The sequence below is a fragment of the Cebidichthys violaceus genome, unplaced genomic scaffold, assembly GCF_023349555.1.
Source record: "Cebidichthys violaceus isolate CVI_PGR_0920_01 unplaced genomic scaffold, fCebVio1.0.p SCAF_5, whole genome shotgun sequence".
Taxonomy (NCBI): Eukaryota; Metazoa; Chordata; class Actinopteri; order Perciformes; family Stichaeidae; genus Cebidichthys; species Cebidichthys violaceus.
Window position 1 is genome coordinate 10,071,771 of NW_027176705.1, and position 21,032 is coordinate 10,092,802.

The following is a 21,032-nucleotide window of genomic DNA, read 5'->3' on the forward strand; positions in this document are numbered from 1 at the left end:
CTTGCCTAGTTTTTCAGTTCTTCTGTCCTTCTTTCTTACATTTAACAAAATGCAGTTTGCAACACTGTGCAATAGGGAACAGTTCCAATATTTTGAAAAGCACAGTAAAATGCCTGCTGCCAGCTCTGTTATTGTTTTTTTTTTTTTGGTTTGTTTTTTGCCAACCCCCTTTGAATTAGCTTTGTCCAAAGGTTCTCTGGAAAGAGGAAGGTATTTGTTGTTTGTGGCCAACACAGATGGTAATGCATTTGTCAAACTTTCACACTGTTTGCGGAATATTTACAACGCGCCCAGATCAGGTATGCCACGCCCGTGTTGATGGTAGAGTGTTTGGGGATACAGTCACACACAGGCGACAACGGGATATCTCGTTACACTTAGCTCCCTTGCCAAACTTAAAGAAAACACTACTCTAGGTAGTTATTGGCTGATTGTGCCAATTTGCCGCCCTCAGACTAGCGGTCCACATGTAGTTCAACTTGAATTACCAGGAAGAACGTGGTTGTAAATGAGGTGGCAGTGGAGGAGATGAGAAAGGGAGGAGGACTTGGGAGGAATGATGAGATGGAGGGGGAAACTGAGAGGAGCGGTGCAGCAGTAAAGGATGCATTAAGCAATTAAAGTTGTGGAGCAGCAGAATGAAGTGATGCGATGATTTTCCCTGTAATTGTCATAGCTATCACCAATGATTACAAGAGAGCATAGGAGACAGGAGCAAACAACAACAGTATGCTGTATATCTCCATGCTGCTTTGACAGTTTTTCATACATAGTCACAGCCAGCTGAATACACACAAATACTGTCAATATAAAACCCATGACACGTTCAACGCTGTATTATGACAACATAATTGTATGTATCCCTGAGGTAATTAAGTCTAATGAGATCCACCAGAATTAAATTTACTTTCATAAAGCCAATACAAAAAATGCCTCTGACAATAAAATGTATCTACATATTCTCACCATCTGCTCACTTATGCTCGAATAATCATGTATGCATCAATATTTGATGAACAACAAAGACGTTAGCGCCCTGCAGTATTTTTGAGTTTGAGCCATGGGATTATGTTAACAGTGTTCACACAACCTCATCTATGATTCATTTATTGCCAGAACCCAAGCCACCACTGTTTTACTCCATAGAGCTTTGTTGAGCCTGTCTGCAGGAGATAGCCAGTGGAAAGACAGAGGCTAGGCTACAGGATGGAAAGATAGTTGTAAAGAGGAAGACATTAAGACGACAGAGAAACATAACCTTTTGTCGGTGTTAAGTTTCAAGCTGTAACTGCAGTTCTCTCTCCCCCATTCTCCTTTGCTCCTTTCAGTCCCTCCCTCCCTCCTTTACTGCAGGTCTTTCCAGTCCTCATTAATGCAAATTTATGCAGCATGGCTGGCACAAAAACCAGCAGGGAGGGGTCCCCTCCCTTGATTACCAGCAGTGAGAGCGGGGGTAGGCTGGGGCGAGGGTGACCTGGACAGACACCTCATTTAATTTAATACATTGGAGCATGCAGCAGCGGGGGAGTTGAGGCGAGGGAGGGAGATAATCAAGAGGCTTGGCCCTTATAAATGTGCTCTGAGATGACATGTAAGAGATTGGATTTGGAAACGAAGAGCAAAGCCAAGCGGAACACAATTGATTGATTCCATTCAAGTGATCGTACCCACTGATGAGGAATGAGTTATATTAATGTTTTCTGAGGGAGGAGGATCTGATGAGATTTTTTTTAAATTCAAAATAAGTGTTTTCATTCCCGATTCCTTATTCAGCAAACTCTCCCATTTACAGTCCCAGCCACAGGAATAAATAGTCACCATAAATCCCTGTTATGCAGCAAAATGCAAACAGCAAACTCGCCACAGTTAGAAACATGGCTACTTTGTGGATTCCCTAAAAGCAGTCTTTTAATTATGCAGAATTAATCAAAAAAAAATCACATTTATACTTTTCTATGTAATTAGTTTACTTATATACAACTTATGTTATGGATGACCAGAAAGATAGAAACTCATGTACATGTAATCCAACAGAATGGCCCTACGACAAATATCTTGCTGAATATCATGTAAGATATTTGTTCAGACTGTGTTATAGAGGAGTTGACTCAAGTCTGCCCTTTAAATACATGGAGGAAGTAAATATTAGAAATACCTTGCAATGCAATGTTTCCAATATAACTCCACCGTAGACAATGCTCTTGATTTAACACCTTTATGACACAATGTCAACATATGTTTGATAGTGGTCAGTTATTGCCCTACTGTATAGCATTACTGATTATTGTAAAAGTTTTTTTAGTCATTCAGTGCAGGATTTCACTGACAACGGAAGATGGGAAACTGACGTGACAGAACTTAACATTACACAGATGCTCCTTGATCTCTGGCTCTGCCCTAAAGTTCTAAGAAGATCATTCTTTTAGCATCCAGGCCCCAGAATTCAGAGCTAATAGCCATGTCTGCCAGTGGCTCCAGTTCAGTACTGCAACTCTTTAAGGTAAGGTGATCCCTGATCCCCCTCTTCCCCTCTCTTCTGAAGATGAGCAGTCCCATCCTGAGGCTAGTGCGCCTCTTAAGACGTCAGCTGAGGGTTGATACACCACCCGCCACTCCCTCCATCCATACTGTGACGAATGGCAGGAAATCAGATGGTGGCCATGACAGGCAGATTATGAGATCCCTCTGTCTACATGACTTAGCCCCGTCTCTGCTTCTTAATCGTTAAATGTGATTAAAGCAAACAAACGAAGCATTATTAGATTAGTGAGAAGGACATGGAGTCTTTGTTTCTTATTATCTTTTCCTTTTTAATGAAATGCTGCTTGAAATTAACATTGCTTTCACTAATTTGATTTAGCATTGCCCCGAGAAATACCAGACAGCTCTCATTGCCTGCAGACAGTTTGAGATCCTTGTCAGGGGTTGAGATCAAATGTTGGAGCGAGGCAAACATTTCTGTTCTTCTGCAAAGTTCACAGAAGCTGATTGAGTTATTGGTGCTGCACTGTATGTGCATTACAGATGATTTTAGATGAGACTATAGAGAGATGAGTTACAGAGTCTGAGACACTAGAAATGGATTAGTGTATTGTTAACACACAACATATTAAGAAGTAAATAAACAGGAAACTTTGATAGTAAAATGAATATTGCAGTGGTCACTCCAATGGACACTCAACTGTTCTTGCTGATAGTGTTTGTTCAAAAGCTGTTGTGTGCTTGAATTAAAGAGGGCTAGCGTTTGCTTGAATAGCAAGTGTGTGTGTGTGCGTGTGTCTGTAATTGGTAGCGGGTGCTGCATTGTTGTTGAAAATAATCCTGTCAGCATAATCCTCCTTTGTGAGGTTCATTAATTGCATTTAAGATCGGATGCAATCTAGCTGATTCAGGCCCTGCTCCTGCTGCACAAAGCCCCTGTCGCCTCAAAGGCTAAAGGGTCGGGTAAAGGATGTTTTCAGATTTTCATTTCAATATACACTGCTTTTTCATCCCTTTAACCCAGAATAGTGTGACTGCATTGTGTTTACAGCAACAAAATGAATTCAACAGCCAGCCATTTTCAGAGTGCAGCTGCTACTAGCCACTGCTACTTGTGTTGGTGAGACGAGGGCTTTTTTTTGAACAATTGACTCATAAAGTGCAGCATTTTACATTACATATCAGGCACTTTTCTGAGGGGCATATTCTAACTATATGATGACATGTCATGAATGTTACAGATGTATACTGGAATATTCGTAGAGGTGGTTACGCAGTCATACATATGGTGGAGCATAGTTTGCATATTTACCACACAGATTATTCAGGATCTGTGACATATTCGTTTGTTACATTTACAAACATTTCTGGTCGAAGTGTTGTTTGAGTAACTGAATATCTGTTGTAGTTGCTGTTGAAGTTGTTGTTGAAGAGGACAGGTGATTTATTAAGTTAGACTTATCGACACCAAATGTATACTCACACACACCCACACTGTAAAGAATAAGTATTTCCAGCTGCTGGAAATGTATATTTTTTTTTACTCAGGCTTGTTTTTGAATGGGTCAGGTCCCTCATAGAGAAAGACCAGGAATTTGGAAGCACTCAAACAGCCCACTGTATGATCCATACACAGCTTTCTCTCACACAGCCATGTCTCTAAATTACTGTCCCTTTTTTCCCCTGAATGAAACTTTAGGAAATCCATTTTGGATGGCCTTTGCAGCTTTAACTGTCTGTGATACAGCTGCTTAAAACCAGAGGTCACCTCCACACTTGTTTAATAGCTACTCAGAGCACCTTAGTGAGTGTGTTTTTGCCCTGACTAGCAATAAATACTCATGGACAGGGCAGGGTTTATCTTTTCTCAGTGTTTTAAATGGATGCCTTATTTTGAAAGGAATATAATGCACAAAAACCCTACCTCTGTTGACTTGAAAAGTAGGGCAATAGTGAATCGATACAACCGCGACTAGTATTAATATTTTTTTTTAAATCCTGTTTTAAACAGATTTAAAATGTTCTTTAAATTGCCTCGAATCCCTGTGTGTCAAACAACCACCTCCGCTCCTGTAATGCTAGATATCGCTGCCTATTGCATTCTAAGCTAAGGCCAGTGACCTCCTGGCCTGTCACATGATCCAGCCAATATCACAACATGGCGTCTCACAAGCAAGCGGCCGTATGCTGCAGAGCAGCGCTATGTGATCCCGACTCGCCGACAAATGAGGGAAGTAGCAGTGCAGTGCCCAGGAAGAGGTGAAGATACAGTTGTGGTCAAAAGTTTACATACACTTTTAAAGAACATAATGTCATGGCTCTCTTGAGTTTCCCCGTTATTTCTAAAACTCTGATTTTTCTCTGATAGAGTGATTGGAACAGATACTTCTTTGTCACAAAAAACATTCATGAAGTTTGGTTCTTTCATGACTTTATTATGGGTTAACAGAAAAAGTGATCAAATCTGCTGGGTCAAAAATATACATACAGCAGTGCTAATATTTGGTTACATGTCCCTTGGCCATTTTCACTTCAATTAGGCGCTTTTGGTAGCCATCCACAAGCTTCTGGCAAGCTTCTCGTTGAATCTTTGACCACTCCTCTTGACAGAATTGGTGCAGTTCAGTTAAATTTGATGGCTTTCTGACATGGACTTGTTTCTTCAGCATTGTCCACATGTTCTCAATGGGATTTTAAGTCAGGACTTTGGGAAGGCCATTCTAAAACCCTAATTCTAGCCTGATTTAGCCATTCCATTACCACTTTTGATGTGTGTTTGGGGTCATTGTCCTGTTGGAACACCCAACTGCGCCCAAGACCCAACCTTCGGGCTGATGATTTTAGGTTATCTTGAAGAATTTGAAGGTAATCCTCCTTCTTCATTATCCCATTTACTCTCTATAAAGCACCAGTTCCATTGGCAGCAAAACAGCCCCACAGCATAATACTACCACCACCGTGCTTGACGGTAGGCATGGTGTTCTTGGGGTTAAAGGCCTCACCTTTTCTCCTCCAAACATATTGCTGGGCATTGTGGCCAAACAGCTCGATTTTTGTTTCGTCTGACCACAGAACTTTCCTCCAGAAGGTCTTATCTTTGTCCATGTGATCAGCAGCAAACTTCAGTCGAGCCTTAAGGTGCCGCTTTTGGAGCAAGGGCTTCCTTCTTGCACGGCAGCCTCTCAGTCCATGGAGATGCAAAACACGCTTGACTGTGGACACTGACACCTGTGTTCCAGCAGCTTCTAATTCTTGGCAGATCTGCTTTTTGGTGGTTCTCGGTTGACTCTTCACCCTCCTGACCAATTTTCTCTCAGCAGCAGGTGATAGCTTGCGTTTTCTTCCTGATCGTGGCAGTGACAAAACAGTGCCATGCACTTTATACTTACAAACAATTGTTTGCACTGTTGCTCTTGGGACCTGCAGCTGCTTTGAAATGGCTCCAAGTGACTTTCCTGACTTGTTCAAGTCAATGATTCGCTTTTTCAGATCCATGCTGAGCTCCTTTGACTTTCCCATTGTAGCGTTTGTGGGCGTTTGTATCCAATGAGCCCTATCTAAATGGCCTCAGAGAAGTCACCAGCTGTAGTCACTCATAATCACTCACAAGAAGTTAAGAGGCCATGCTATGACGCTCATTTCATTGACACAACTTTCTAAGTCACCAAAATTGCTAATTCATGTTGCTGTATGTATATTTTTGACCCAGCAGATTTTGTCACTTTTTCTGTTAACCCATAATAAAGTCATGAAAGAACCAAACTTCATGAATGTTTTTTATGACAAAGAAGTATTTGTTCCAATCACTCTATCAGAGAAAAATCAGAGTTGTAGAAATAACTGGAAACTCAAGAGAGCCATGACATTATGTTCTTTACAAGTGTATGTAAACTTTTGACCACAACTGTACATGTCAAAACATCGCTACCCCCTGCAGAGAGAGAGTAGCACTTTTGTGCGACGTTAGAAGATTAGACCACCAAATCGTATTTTACGTTTACGTCATACATCACTGAGGAGTGGGAGCTATGTTCACGTGTTTTGTAGACACGGACAATGCTTGAGAGCCTTCTGAAAACTGAACATGGAGGAATGGGACATAAATGGGAAGGACCCAGCCAAAGTGACAGACAACTTTACTTAATGCACTTTATTTCATATGATGTTTATGGCATCTACATGTCCGAGTGGTCAGTGACAAAATAAGAACATTTTATTTTCAAATGAAGTTGTGGCAAGTGCATTTTAGTAAGAAAAAAGTGTTCAGTGACAAAATGACATTACAATATGCTCCTTATTTTCATATAATTTGTTATGACAGGTGCTTTAAAGTCAAGTGTGTTCACTGCTGAGTGACTATGTGCAATGCAAATACCTTTTGAGTACTTTTGATGCAATTTGTCTGCTGAGTTATCAGTATGTGATGTACGTATTAGACTATCCAGGTGGTACACAGCAAGTTGTGTTTTTAGCTCTATTTTTACTTTTTCAGTAAAAAAAAACAAAGTATTGCAATATATTGCTATATGTATTGTATCGTATTGCAATATATCGTAATGTATCTTATCGTGACACGTATATCGCAATATGTATCATTAGTGAGGTGCTTGCCAATACAAAGCCCTATTGAAGAGTGTCTCTAAGGATGACAGGTACTGTATAGTTGTACAGTTTGAATTACAGTTACAATGACCATACAAACATCTCAACCATTCTTGCAGTATAATCCACTTCCCCACTGTCCAGCGTATCTGTTTCAACACTCACATTTTTGCAAAAATATGGACAAATAAACTGCTTCTATTTGTTGCAACCACTGTTAATTGTCATCTTTGTCACACTGTGTGTGGGTGTACTGTTTAGGAAGAATGATCAGTGTTTGTTGAATAGCAAACAGGGCATTTCCTTAATGATAATCTTGATGCAGAGAAAGACAGCGAGGAAAATATTTCAACTTAACAGGTACTCTGACTGGTTCGCTTTAAAAACAAAAGTAAGATTTGTGTACTTTGGTCCTGAGTGACAAAATACAGTTACTGTGTCAGTAATACAAGCAGTATGGAAGCACCATTTTTAGCCATATTTAGTCCCATTGTGTTTGGGCCATACAGCATACAGTTGGAATCCAAGCTGACAGCAGTTGTTATCCTCTGCAATCCCAAAGTAAACAAATGTACCAAAATGAGTTAAACGACTGAAGTGTTTGACTAGCAGGGAGCCTAAATTTACCCCGCAGACTAAGGCTACATCCACATTACTCCGTTTTCTTTTGGAAACGGAGTTTTCAAACGAAAACGATCTCCATCCACACGGCGTTTCAGCCATCGTTTCCGAAGTGATCTCCGTCCATATTACACGCCTGGAAACGAATATCACGTGACTCTTCACGTTCACTGGGCATGCGCTGATGTAAACAGGAAGTAGATTGTCGTATTTTGTAACTAAGCAACCAGAGTAATAAAGTAGTCTTTAATGATCGTAAGTATGTGTTTGATACTTAAGATCTTCTCTCAAATCTTCCTCTATAAACTCAAACAGATACAGTTCGTGGAAAGTTTAATACGTTTTATTTTTCAGACTTAACGTTAGCTACAGCGCTGCGGGTCTCTCTCTCTCTCTCTCTCTCTCTCTCTCTCTCTCTCTCTCTCTCTCTCTCTGTCTCTCTGCTCACTGATCTCTCTCTCTCTGCTCACTGATCTCTCTCTCTCTCACGCCGCTCACCGATCGCTACAATAACAGCTGTTTCCTCCGCAGACATGCAGACTTTAACTGGACAACAGCTGCTAGTAAAGACAACAAGGTCAGCAATGCCTGTAATCAGTTGTCAGTTAACCTGGTAGTCGATCGCGGGTGTTACGTCATCGTTTCCAAACGTATGCACATTACTCCGTTTTCATTTGGAAACGCATATGTTTTGCTACGGTTACACTGAGCGTCCACACTACGCCGGCGTTTTGGAGCACCGTAAACGGATAAGTTTAGATACGATCCCGAAGCCGGATAACTTTGGAAACTCCGGGTAGCGTATTCGTGTGGACGGACGGAAACGGAGAGAGAGAGAGAGAGAGAGAGAGAGAGAGAGAGAGAGAGAGAGAGAGAGAGAGAGAGAGAGAGAGAGAGAGAGAGAGACCCGCAGCGCTGTAACTAACGTTAAGTCTGAAAAATAAAACGTATTAAACTTTCCACGAACTGTATCTGTTTGAGTTTATAGAGGAAGATTTGAGAGAAGATCTTAAGTATCAAACACATACTTACGATCATTAAAGACTACTTTATTACTCTGGTTGCTTAGTTACAAAATACGACAATCTACTTCCTGTTTACATCAGCGCATGTCCAGTGAACGTGAAGAGTCACGTGATATTCGTTTCCAGGCGTGTAATATGGACGGAGATCACTTCGGAAACGATGGCTGAAACGCCGTGTGGATGGAGATCGTTTTCGTTTGAAAACTCCGTTTCCAAAAGAAAACGGAGTAATGTGGATGTAGCCTAAAAACACTGATGTGGACGTTCCCACGTTTTAGAAGGAAAGGGTTACTAAAGGGATCATTACACTACAGGACATCAGCATAGACTGATGGGAGTAAAAGCACTACACCTGCTGTAGTCCACTGCTCACAAGCTTCTTATGTGAAACTTGAGGAACTCGCAAACATATGTACAAAATTGCATGTTGCATCTTGAAATTTAGGGTCATCAGAAGATTATCCCAGACAATCTAAAAAGGAAAATGTCTTTCCAACACTAAGCGTTTCAACTGATTTTTATGAAATATTCCATTAATGCAATGCAATGTGTAATCTGGCCCGAATTTTAGTTTGCTACTGAAATGAGCGCGCTAACCAGCTAGCCCCGGCCCGTCCTGTCTTGTACGTGGAGAGGCGATAGTGAGTCACTGTTACATTCAGTCTGCCATCGGCCCAACATGAGAGGACAAAGAGTAGATCTGCCCTGAGGGATTGTCAATCTCGTTGAAGGTACAGGGTACGTGTATGTTTTGATAATTTGTTTTACTGGATTAAGTCCAAAGCGGCAGCAACGAGAAAACTTCTCATATTTTAATTTCGTCCTGCTCGCCACCAGGAGACTGCCTCACCGGGATGAGGGGGCGAGGAGGCTCCAGGAGATGGACCATAAAGCCCCCAATTAGTAGCACAGCAAACACAAAGAGGGCTTATGCCACATGTGAAGATTATAAGATAGCAGTGTTATTTCGACCGGCTCTCAGAGTTTAAGCAGTTTGGTCAAATTGTGTCTTTTCTTGCCCTGCTGGTAAATTCAGATTGTATTGACACAGTTATAGAGGTGAAATGCTGCCCCCTATGTCTTTGGAGCATGTAGCCAGACATTACATGGCACATTTTAAGGCATCGTTAATATCAGGGCCAGAAGCAGGTGCCGCTGCGCTGATCTAAAATAGGAGCATATTGGCAGAGAAAGCACTGCACCAGCTTGTAAAATATCACAGAAATGTGAAAAGATGGGTGGGCAATATTGCAAGGTCGTCTTATTCCATGCTGATACCATGCTGATGGTCCATTTATAAATCTATGTAACAATTGTTTGTTTGCGCACGCTGATATTTATTCATTTACTACATTTAAAAATGTCATGTATCTGCCCAGGTGAGATTTGTTTTTCCCATCAAAAAGAGGCAGAGCAGCAGGAAAATCTATGAACAGGATACCCACTGGTCTATGGTTCTTTGTCTGCATTACACAGAAGTTGTCTCAGGTGTGTCTTTTATCGCTTATACTGTGCTTCGTTTGTCATGTGTCATACACACACAAACTGTGTGATTATTGATATGAGCATTTCTGTGGTGTGCCGTTATGTCTTCTCAGCTCCACTTCATTTTGACCTTTCAAGCATTTCTGTCTGTTTCATTTGATTCTTTTCCCTTTTTTTTCCTCTCCCCTTTTTGTTCTCTGGCTGGTGGCAGCAGGGAACTTGCCATGCATTTCACGTTGGACTCAGAGTATGTTGCTATGGTGGTTGCTAGGGATTTAGCCTAGAGTGACGTGGAAAGTCCAAATATTAAAGGTGTCCTTTTGATGCAGAGGCAATGGAAGCTGTGAGGAATGAGCAATCGCCTGAGAGAGCATTTTTTTTTTATGTGCCCTTTCATTATCATGCCTTCTGTGAAATATCAGAATTGATTTTCAAAACACAAGAAAGGACTGCATATAAAAGCACAAGCCAAAGGAAAAGGGGAGAACACTGCCTCCGCATATAATGCTTGTTCATTAATTTTCTCATTTGGGCATGTATGTTTAGAAGATTCTCTGCAGCCTCCTCATGAAAAATCACTTTAATTGTATCTGCTAAATAACAATGGAAAGCAGTAAGTAAGGTTTAATGTGTAATGTTAGTGTTTGATGATTTTGAATTAAAAACGATGTCCTTGGCATGTACAGAAGCTAGACCAAATAATGGGAACATCTAACAAAATGTGAATGTCAAATACCTTCAAGAAAAGGCCAACCTCTGTCAGACGAGTCTGTTATATTAATCCTTTATCTAGCAAAAAAATAATTTATAAATCTATTTTTCTCTTCACATTGTCAAAGTGCCTTTAAGTACCCTTAAAGGGTAAATGATGTTTAGTTCTTTTCATTAGGTGGATCATAGATCAGTGCTGTGAAAGAACAGATGCTACAGTACACTGTTGTGTATGACTGAGCTCCGTTTCTATACATGCTACAGTGCAACTCTGGAAGGTGTTTAAAAATAAAGAATTTCTGTTTGATGAAGTAGTCGAGGAAAAACAGACAGAGATGTCAAAAACCAGGAACATGAAGACAAGGAAATTGCTGGACCGCTTGACACAGAGGACAAAGTTGGAACTGGCACAGAAACAGGGGATACACTAGGGAGGTGTAGGTGATTAGACACAGGTGGGATCAATCAGGGGCGGGGCAGACAATCACAGTGGCGGGAAAACACACAAAGACAAGAAGTGAAGTGACCTGAGAGGAGAGGTAAGCGACACAAAATAAAACAGGAAACGGACAAATGATGGAATAAGAAAACACTACTTAAGAAACAGTAGGAGACATGGCATTTGGAGCATAGCAGTGTGTCCTTTGTGCACCACATCAGGTGCATTCTCACAATACTGTATAGGCCTATATTGTTTCTCAGTTATTTTCAAAATGAAACATGTCGTAGGCTGTTTGCTACTGCAGTATACTGTGTCCAGAAAACCGAAAATCAGCATGGTTATGGTTGACTTGCATGTAGTGCATCAAGTGCTTCAGGTGGGTAATACAGTCATAGAGGGGAAAAAAATACATATATTTTTCAAAAGCTGTGTGTCGGTTTTAGCTATTAGCTAGCTAACCTAGCCATTGTTAACAAAGCTCAGCTTGGCTCACATTCTCTAACCAGCCAAATGTTCAGTACAAGAAGAAGCCAAACCAGTGGGGTGCATTGTTCCACTAAGCTACAATGTGTGTTTCTATCCTATCTTGTGATATTGGAGCTGTAGGATGTCTGCAGCTGAGTCAAATACAAAGATGGATGAAAGAAAGATAATAACTTCATAGTAATGTCTTTTGTCTTCTTTTCATTTTCTGCATTGAGCACATAATATGTTAAGCTTAGCTTAGCTTAAATTTTGGCAACAAGGGGAAAGAGTTGCATTGATGAAAACAAAGAACTGGCCATCTAGCGAGTCACAGAATTGCTGCATTATAATGTCTATTTACAATTGTATTATTAAATATAGGATCAAACAAGTATTTGCTATGTAACGGATATAGTGGAGTAATGTTTACCTGAGAGATGAAGTCTCTCTCTCTCTCTCTCTCTGTGCATGTTATCCCCCCACTGGCTAGCTGGTCGCTGCTCTGCACTGCTCTCTGCACTGCCATCCCAACCGATGGCATTGTAGCAGAGGTGTAGCGCCCACCCTTCAGCTCCCCGTCAGATAAACACTGCTAGCTCTGTCAGCACTTTGGCTTTACTTTGTTCTGTTAGCGCTGTTAGCGCTGTTAGCTATAAGCCGCCGGCTTGCCATCGACATGATGAGAGCAGCTGAAAAGCAATCAAAATGTTCCCAATCTTGAATCTTGCACCTTTTATATTGTAAACTTAATTTAAAATTTTTGGCACTTTAGGTATTACATAACAAAAACAATTTATTTGAAAACTCATATATTGTCAGTGATGCTTTTCCAAGATTGTTTACTTTCCATAATATATTAGATTGGATGTTTGCACTCTACATGTGCTTTTCTTTTTGTGAGTGACTGCTTGATATGAAGGTTTATTTAGCCTATGGCAATCAATAGCAGCCTAAATGATAATGTCCAGTGCCCAACACAAGAGCTCAAGGCCTGAGGAGAGGAAGACCTGCCCTGCCCTTCCTCCCACTTCCTGTTGTACTGCCTTTCCTTGACTTGCAGTCCACAGCTGTAGCAGCCATCACACAACCTCAGGCAGGCTAGTTAGCCCTGAGAAAAGAGCCTGAACCCCCGATCAATAACTTAAGTCTTGTCTGCCTAATTGCTCATTGGTTGACATTGGCGCCAGGCTATATGTAAGTGCATGTTCCCCCGAGTGATCGACTTCGGCTCTATTTCCACCACTTCCCGCCCAGTGTTGGGCTCACGGTCTGCCCCTCTCTCTTCTCTCTTTTCTCCTATCCTCGCCTCTGTTCACCCATGTTCGGAATGGAGAAAACCTGACCTGATCGGCGTCTCCTCAGTTATCTCAGCGGGATGAGACTATCCAGATATTCCAACGAGATGTGTTGCTCCCTCACCAGGCCCTTGATTCTCAGGCTTCTCAGGTAAATATCCGGGTTTAATGACGAACAGGAAGATTAGCCAGTTACTCTCGCTCTCAATTTCAATGAGCGCCAGGAAATTAGCTGGTGTGGTTTGGGGTTTTCTGAACGGCTTATTCTATGCAGACGCACTTTATGTGCGTGGAGCAGAGTATGGAGAGGCCAGTATTGATTGTGCTCATTGTGAATTATGTGAATAGATAAAAGTGTGAGTGTGCATATATATTAGGCAATTATGCGCTCAGGTGCTAAAGTAAAAATTCTGCTGAATAAATATGAAATATGCTTCTATCAGCATCCAACTGTTGTTCCCTCGGCACTAGTAATTTGAGATGATAATTGGGAAAGCATGTTTGCCTTTTTCTGATGAGATGAGATATTATGATAGCTCTCTGCAGCCTGGATTTAAATCTGTATTGATCAGTGTGAGGCTCAGGAGCTCAAAACAAAACAGCAGTACAGCCCCTGCACAGTTGCATATATATTTCTGTCTTTGTCTTGCACATTTATTTTGAAGAAATCTTACAATCCTCGGACATTAAATATCAGATATTGTGTAACATAAGAAGCTCATTTGTATTTGTTCTCGCCCTCTTTTCCAGTAGTAGTGTGCTAATGTCATGATTTAAATGAAGTATTGATCAGTTTAGGAGGGGAGAATAGAGAGAGAGGGAGCGATTGTGAGGGAAAGAAAGCAAGACCAGGGTTATCGGTGTGGATCGCATACAGAAAGAGAGTGCTAACGGATGAGACACGTTTTAAGCGATTCCGTGAAATGGATTTCTGCATAATCTGTATTTTTAATTCAGGAATAACCGCCAGCCTCTTTTGTTTGACTTATTCCGAGAATCAAAAACGGACACGGAGATGACACAGCGCCTTGAACAGAGCAAGAATGGAAATAACTGTCTTTTTTACTAATTTTTTGTTGATTTCATGGAGTATTTGCCAGCCTGTATGCCGATGGTTAAATAATGGTTTGTTCTGGTTCCTGTCTGGGTCTCCATCTTGTCTGGTTATAATTCCTTCTGTAACGACGACATTGCATCAGGCACACTGGATTAAAGCCTCTGTCCAAGTGAACCAGGAGCTAGGTCTGTTTGTCTTCCTCTTACTGTCCTCCTTTCCTTTTGCCAAAGCTCCCTCCTCTTCCTCTCTCTCTCACCGGCTTTGGCTCCCTCTCTCTCTCTCTCGCTCTCTCTCTCCCCCTCCATCCCTTCCCCTTATTGTGATTTAGCACGGCGAGGTAGTATTAATTAGTGGCCTGCTTATTATTGTTGGCTCGCGTACTGGGCTGGCAACTGTTTGTTTTCAGCTTTGCAAAAACGGTTTATCTCTCCGTTTGCTCAATATAGTTACATCACTGTGTATTCCACTGCTGCACTACTTCAGTATTACCTGTATTTTTCTATAAAACATTAATAGTTAACTTTTGTAGTTTAGCACATGTTCTGTTGTATTTGAATAGCAGATTTGTCACTTTTAGTTTTTAAATTTCTGTTCATTGATAACCTGTTCTTATAATTGTAATTAGATTTTTTTTTAAAGTGACTTATTTGTAATATTTATTGACAAGAACTATGAAATTCTACCGGAACCTGACAGTCTTTAGATTTAGAAAAGAATGTTTCTAGATATGCATTTTAATTAGTTCCTTGTTGAATGTTATAATCTACATAGTTACCTATCAACAGTTTTTTTCTCTTTCAATAAAGACTGCATTCTAGCCATTACAATAAGTGTATTGTTTGTGATTTCACTGTCTAAACATTTGTTTCAAATAAGTTATGACTTTGGTTTCAAGAAAAATCAGCTTTAACTTCAGCAGTCCCCCTGATATAGAATTAGCAGATGAAGGTAGATATGAGGCCTGCCATTGACGGACAGGATTTTGGCCGGCTTTATTTCTGAGTATCTGCTCTTGAGGATGGGGAACCATGGTGCATCTTAGTCTCAGCCTCAGACTGAGCAGGTTGGCTGCGCAGAGAGGATAGGCTCTGTGTACTGGATTGATTTTTCTCCTCCTCTCGCTGCCCTGCCTCCTTTTGTGGTTCAATAGCTGGACATCCAGGAGCAAGGATCTCTCAGTCGCTGCCTGAACTGCAGGAGAGCCGTCTGGATCTCCGGAGGAACAGAGTCGCATGCAGCAACACCAAAAGCAGCTTCAGAGCCAGACTCAGCAGGCCCAGGAGCTCCAGAGTCAGGTATAGTGCTCCCTGCCAGGCCTGGGGTTTCCCAGCAGGCCCCAGACTCATCATGCTTCATGCGCCCATTCCTTCGACGCATTTTGAGCAGAATAGCAATTTGAACACCAATTTTGAAATATTTCCATCCCTGCGTTGTTTCGTATTAATTAAATGTAGACGTGCTGGCGCCATCTGATCTAGAATAATGCAGCATGTAGAGTCACAGTTAAAATGTATATATGTATATTAAGAACTAATGGTCAGGTGATGAAAAATGCTAACTTTATGGCATTTACTTCCATTTGTGATGCATGTACACAAATGTTGCACAGAAAGGAAAAAGGTGTACCTCATAGACAGATGGGCAGGGATGTATGTCCACTGAGTCACCAGACAAACATGTTCTGTATGGCAAACAGGCACTTGGTCACATTGACAGGCGAGACAAACCCAGGATTCTGACGATTGATGACTGTTGTTTCCGACATATATTCAAAGAAGAAATGCTGCTTGCCACCTTCCCTCGAGAAAATAACACTAACCAATCTGAATCACTGACTGTGATGATTGATGGTGTCTGTGTCACCTGTTGCCAAGCCTCTGGGCAGACTTGGTTTGTGTTGTTCAGTCAGAGCCTGAGGTGTCTCTCAGTGTTGTTGCCTGGAACATTCTCAGTGATGCCTTCCCTACTCTGTGAATTTATGCCTATTTTTTCTGTCTGCCTACTGTTCCACCAGATGTCATTGGCTGTAACGATCACCAGTAATTTATTTATAATCAGAACTCCAAAGGGTTACCTTTAACTCATCATCTCCATCCCCATCCAGCTCATGTGATTTACAATTCACTATTATGGTATGGTCTGTCTGCTGTACTGAAGCATTAATACCAGTGAGATAATTATTTACTGTGACTCTGCAGCACCAAAAAACAAAATATCCATAAAACATTTAAAGAACATCCTCAGAGGTCTTTTTGGTTTTGTACAGTGAGTACAAAGTTAAATATCCCATTTATTTTTCTTCTTTTGAATATCAATCGTTGAGTCCGTAAAATTCTGCTGTGGCATTCAAGTTTTTCAGTATTTTATTTGTAATTTGTGGCCAATCGCTCACAAACATATGCTAGGTAGACGGTCTGTGCTAGTCCAGTTAAATGCTTCCATGCAAATGTTTCTTGTCAAATTGAGTATGTGCCAAACTATTCTGCTCAGTGGCAGCTTGTTTGTCAGTACTGTAAATCAGTCGTTGATGAAGTGCACTTGTAGCCTATGTTCAACCTAATGACAGTGGCTGTGGCCAATTCTGTAGCTACATAGGCCACTGTGGCCTGCTCCAATAGGCTGGAAGTTTCTTTTTTTTCTACAGGAGTAAACTGCAATTATCAAAATTACAATAGCTTATGAAAATTTTGGTTGTGATACTTTCAAAAAATGGTGTTCCTAAAGCCTGTTTTGATTGATATAAAACATGTATCCTTAGCTTCATTGGGCTACAGGGGTCACTAATAGGCGGACCCAGACGCCGTTGTATCTGGATCCTGAGCCTACAACCGATAGATTTTGAGAGTTATTGAATTTTGACAGAGCGCTTCTTTTTTTAACCAGCGCAGCTTTTCTAGCCTTTACGGCACTCGATTAGTGACCCAGGAAACACACCAACCAATTACATGTGTTGTACATCATCTCACGTAATGCTATTCAGCTAATCAAATATGTGTATTCCGATTAGCATCGCAACTCCAGTGAGATTTACACACCCAGGACAGAGACCCAGCAGGAGAAATACGTGAGTTAGATAAGTTATTTCACAAGACGTTCTCCAAAAAAAGGAACGTGGACGGCGAGACCAGAGCCTTTAATCCATAATGGACAGACTTTCATATCTTCATTCTTCACACGGTCAGTTCAAAACCAGTATGTCTCATATGCTAGGAGACTGTGGCGATTATAAAAAGAGCGAAGAAGCGCCACTACGAGACAAAGGACAAGTATTTTGAGCAAATGCACCCTCTCACATCCAAGAGTCCAATATGATCAGAATCCTAACACATTAATTCACTGCCCAACAATGCTGTAAACAGAGAGGAGAATGGAGCTGAAACAAGTGGTTTCAATCACCACAGATAAAGGCCCTGCAGACAAATTTCTCTTTTTAGAAGATGAGAATAATATAATGGTTTTCTTGGTTGACATCACTTCACCCTGAATGAATTGAATTTAAAGCTGCAGGACAATTCAGTGAAATTCATTTTTCTAAACTAAAGTATTTTATTTTAAGATAAACATTTTTCAAAAGCATTCTGTTATGTATTGTTTTTTTATCCAGCCCTTATTTTACTTGAAATGAGAGAAAACCATGTATTTATTATTATAGTATGTATTATTCATAATTCATCCAGTTCAATTTGAAATCTGACAATAAATATTGTTTAGATATTATTATTATTGTATTATTATAGTTCTTATTATTATATTATAATCAGTTGCTGACTACATACAGACGTTAATACAGCTACTAGGCAACTTCAGTATATATGGGACTAAATCATAGCGCACGCTTCACATTATTGTGATGTTCTGGACCTTTGCATGAGGAAATTATCTCTAACTGGACCTCGTTCATTTTTTTTTGAAGAACCCTGGGCTATAACATGCTATTACAGGCCAACACTAGACAGCAAAAGACACATTTCTCATCATCAACTGTTCAGACCAGAACTACATTGGCATGTGATCAACTGGAGCCTGGAATGTAATTTGAATATTTAATTGCTAGTTTAACAGTTACAGTATTATCATTTGTAGTGTGAATAAGAATTGAGTGTACAATTGTTTTCAAATCAGATTGTATAAAATGTACTTGTACTTGAAAGACTAAATTCTTTTAGTAACATACAGTGGACGATTAACATGTCAAAAGTCAAAGACTTGGACGAAAGTTTTGTAAATGTATAATTTGGATTGTAATGTGTGCCATCCATCATCTTCATCGTCTTCCTCAGCTGCAGTTAAAGAAGGAGGCAGAGAATGAAGCACTAATAAAAAGCAACGTGTCAGCCTAGCTACATTCTTACCTGACACACGTCCACAGACATGCTCAACCTACATTCACATTTGCAGGGCTACACAAACTCTATGTACATACTTTGGTAAACAAAAAAGCAATCACGCCTGAAAGGGGACCGTCATCCAACATAATGCATCCGCTCTTTTATGTTAAGGTCCTTAAAAGTCAGATTTCTTCTAATTCTTGAACTTTGTTAATCCACAGTTGTCACTGCTATGCTATGCAGTCTATGGAAAACAGTGGTCATTACGCAGGAGTAGGATCAGGGATTTGTTCTACTTAGATGACCTAACTTGGGACTTGAAAAGTGGAAGGTGGGAATCTCCCATTCCTCCTTATAAACTGTTTGGAGCTGTCCACGGTGCTGAAAGTGCTGGACACTTTGTTCCTCTGTTTAAAAAAATTAAATAAAAATACATAACAGCTGCAGTATACATCAGCCACCAGGACGGCGAGAGCTCGGCCTGGCTGCTAAAAAATAGCCAGGGGCCTTTTGCTGTGGTCTCACAAACACCTACTCTCCATCAGAGCATTGTACACCTGGGGTACAGCACTGCACTGCAGACTAAATGTGTTGCGGGGGTCCATGGGTCACAGGGGGGACACCTGAATGAGTGTGGGACTGAGTTTCCACTCACTGTGGGACAGGTTTGGGAAGCCGAAGGTGGATTTGTTTGCCTCACGAGAGAATGCACAATGTGCACTGTGGTCCTCCATGAACACACAAGACCAACCTTCACTAGGAGTGGATGCATTCTCTCATTTGCCGTGGCACAGAGCTCTCCTTTGCGCATTTCACACAGTTTTGCTGATCCCTCGTCTCTCAGTGCGCATTCAGGAAGTTAATCTAACGGTCATTGTGGTGGCAAGAGCGGCTAGAGTCTCTTCTACTACAGCATGTTACGCATGTAGATGGTCCACTTTGTAGCGCTGGTGTGTAGAGAGAGGCTCAGATCCCAAGTCATGTCCTTTGCCTCGTGTGTTAACCTACCTATAAACGTTGGTAGATAACAATTTGGCCCCATCAGCAGTTAAAATGTATAGCCCAAATATCTCTGAAGATGCTATGCCCTAAGACTCATTCTAGCCCTAACATATCGCTACAGTGAAGCACGTTTCAACACAGATTGACAACGGCAGCATGCTCTAAAGCCCAATTTTTCTAATGGTGCAGCACCACAGCAGTTTTCTGAGTGTTGGCACAGCACACTACTGTGCGCCCGGGCGCACTCGAAGAGAGTTTTATATCCTAAAACATGCAGGGATATCCTGGGCTTCTCCGTCAATTTCTGTAACTCACGTGAATTTCTGTAACTAGGTGCTAGCTGAGCGCACTGGGAGCTTTTCAGGCATGACTGTCACAAGTATTTAATTGATAAAAGCACTATTAACAAAAATCTAAATTTCAACATATATTTTGCCAGCCAAATCAAATTGTTTACAGGATATTCAACCTTTGTTTAAATTTAATGAATAGATACTTGACTTCTGTTTTTACAGGGCTTGTTTAAAGGCAATTAAGTAGTCCATGAAAAATAGATATGAGTTTACAGTTAATTACAATTCCTTGTGGCCATTGTTAAGGTTGTTTTATGGCATCTTGGCGGTAAAGCTTTTTGTTTTATTGCTATTTTACACTACATTTTGTTTGTTCGCCATCTGGCATTCAGGAGAATGGGCCCTCTGGCTCCACCTGTGTCAGCTGAAGAAATGCTGCTTTAAATTGGGAACAGAACTACGGGCAGTGTTGGCAAAATTAGTCAGAAACTGTTTTTGTTGTTAGTGTAAATAATCATTAGCAATGGTAAGAACTGTAGATTACTAAAATAAAATGAAAAGAAACTTAGACTAGACTGTGAACTGCAAACTGAAATATTTAATTACAGCTTAGCTAGCTAATGCAAGTTTACTCTGGAATTTCACCCTCAATATTGCTAAATAGCAAAGGTTTTGAAAAAATAAATTGATTTCATCTATGAAGGCCACTCAACAACACAGAGGTTCAGCAACCAGCCTGTACATGAGGAGGTTGTAGACTGTGCTGGTCAGATATTCACTTGAAAACTTAATGAAGTCACGACTGACCATGGGCTCTGTGCCTGAATACTTTAAAATGTTGGAGAACCATTGCGGACTTCTAAGTGTGATTGAAACCCCTCATGCACACCATATATGTATTTTGTGAAAACCCTTTGTGGCCTCAGCCATTGCTACCACTTAAGGTTCAGAAAATCAAGCAAACAGCCATACGATCTCTATCGACAAACAGCAGAATGCACCAAAATTAGCCATACTAAAGCACTCAGTGCTTTATTTAACTTCGTTGGTCAGTTTCTTTAGTTCCTGGCCTGCTAGATTTGTCTCTGTCAGTTGTACATTATGTCATCATAAAGGAAAGGACCAGGGCAATGCCATATTAATGTCCCTGGTTTTGTAATGAGATATTTAAAAATCATAAATGAGTGTAATGTTTTCACCACATACTTTGGCCATGTACTGTGTG

At 40.8% G+C, this 21,032-nt stretch overlaps 1 protein-coding gene across 3 annotated transcripts in view; it reads left to right on the forward strand.

Moving 5' to 3' along the window:
• The window catches only part of LOC137887812 (uncharacterized), a 121,857-nt gene that overhangs the window by 62,363 nt on the left and 38,462 nt on the right, over positions 1 to 21,032 (forward strand). For all 3 annotated transcript variants that reach the window (XM_068731030.1, XM_068731031.1, XM_068731032.1), the window contains one exon: positions 15,335 to 15,479. In XM_068731030.1, coding sequence (XP_068587131.1) covers positions 15,335 to 15,479 — 145 coding nt within the window. The remainder of the gene's footprint in view (positions 1 to 15,334; positions 15,480 to 21,032) is intronic.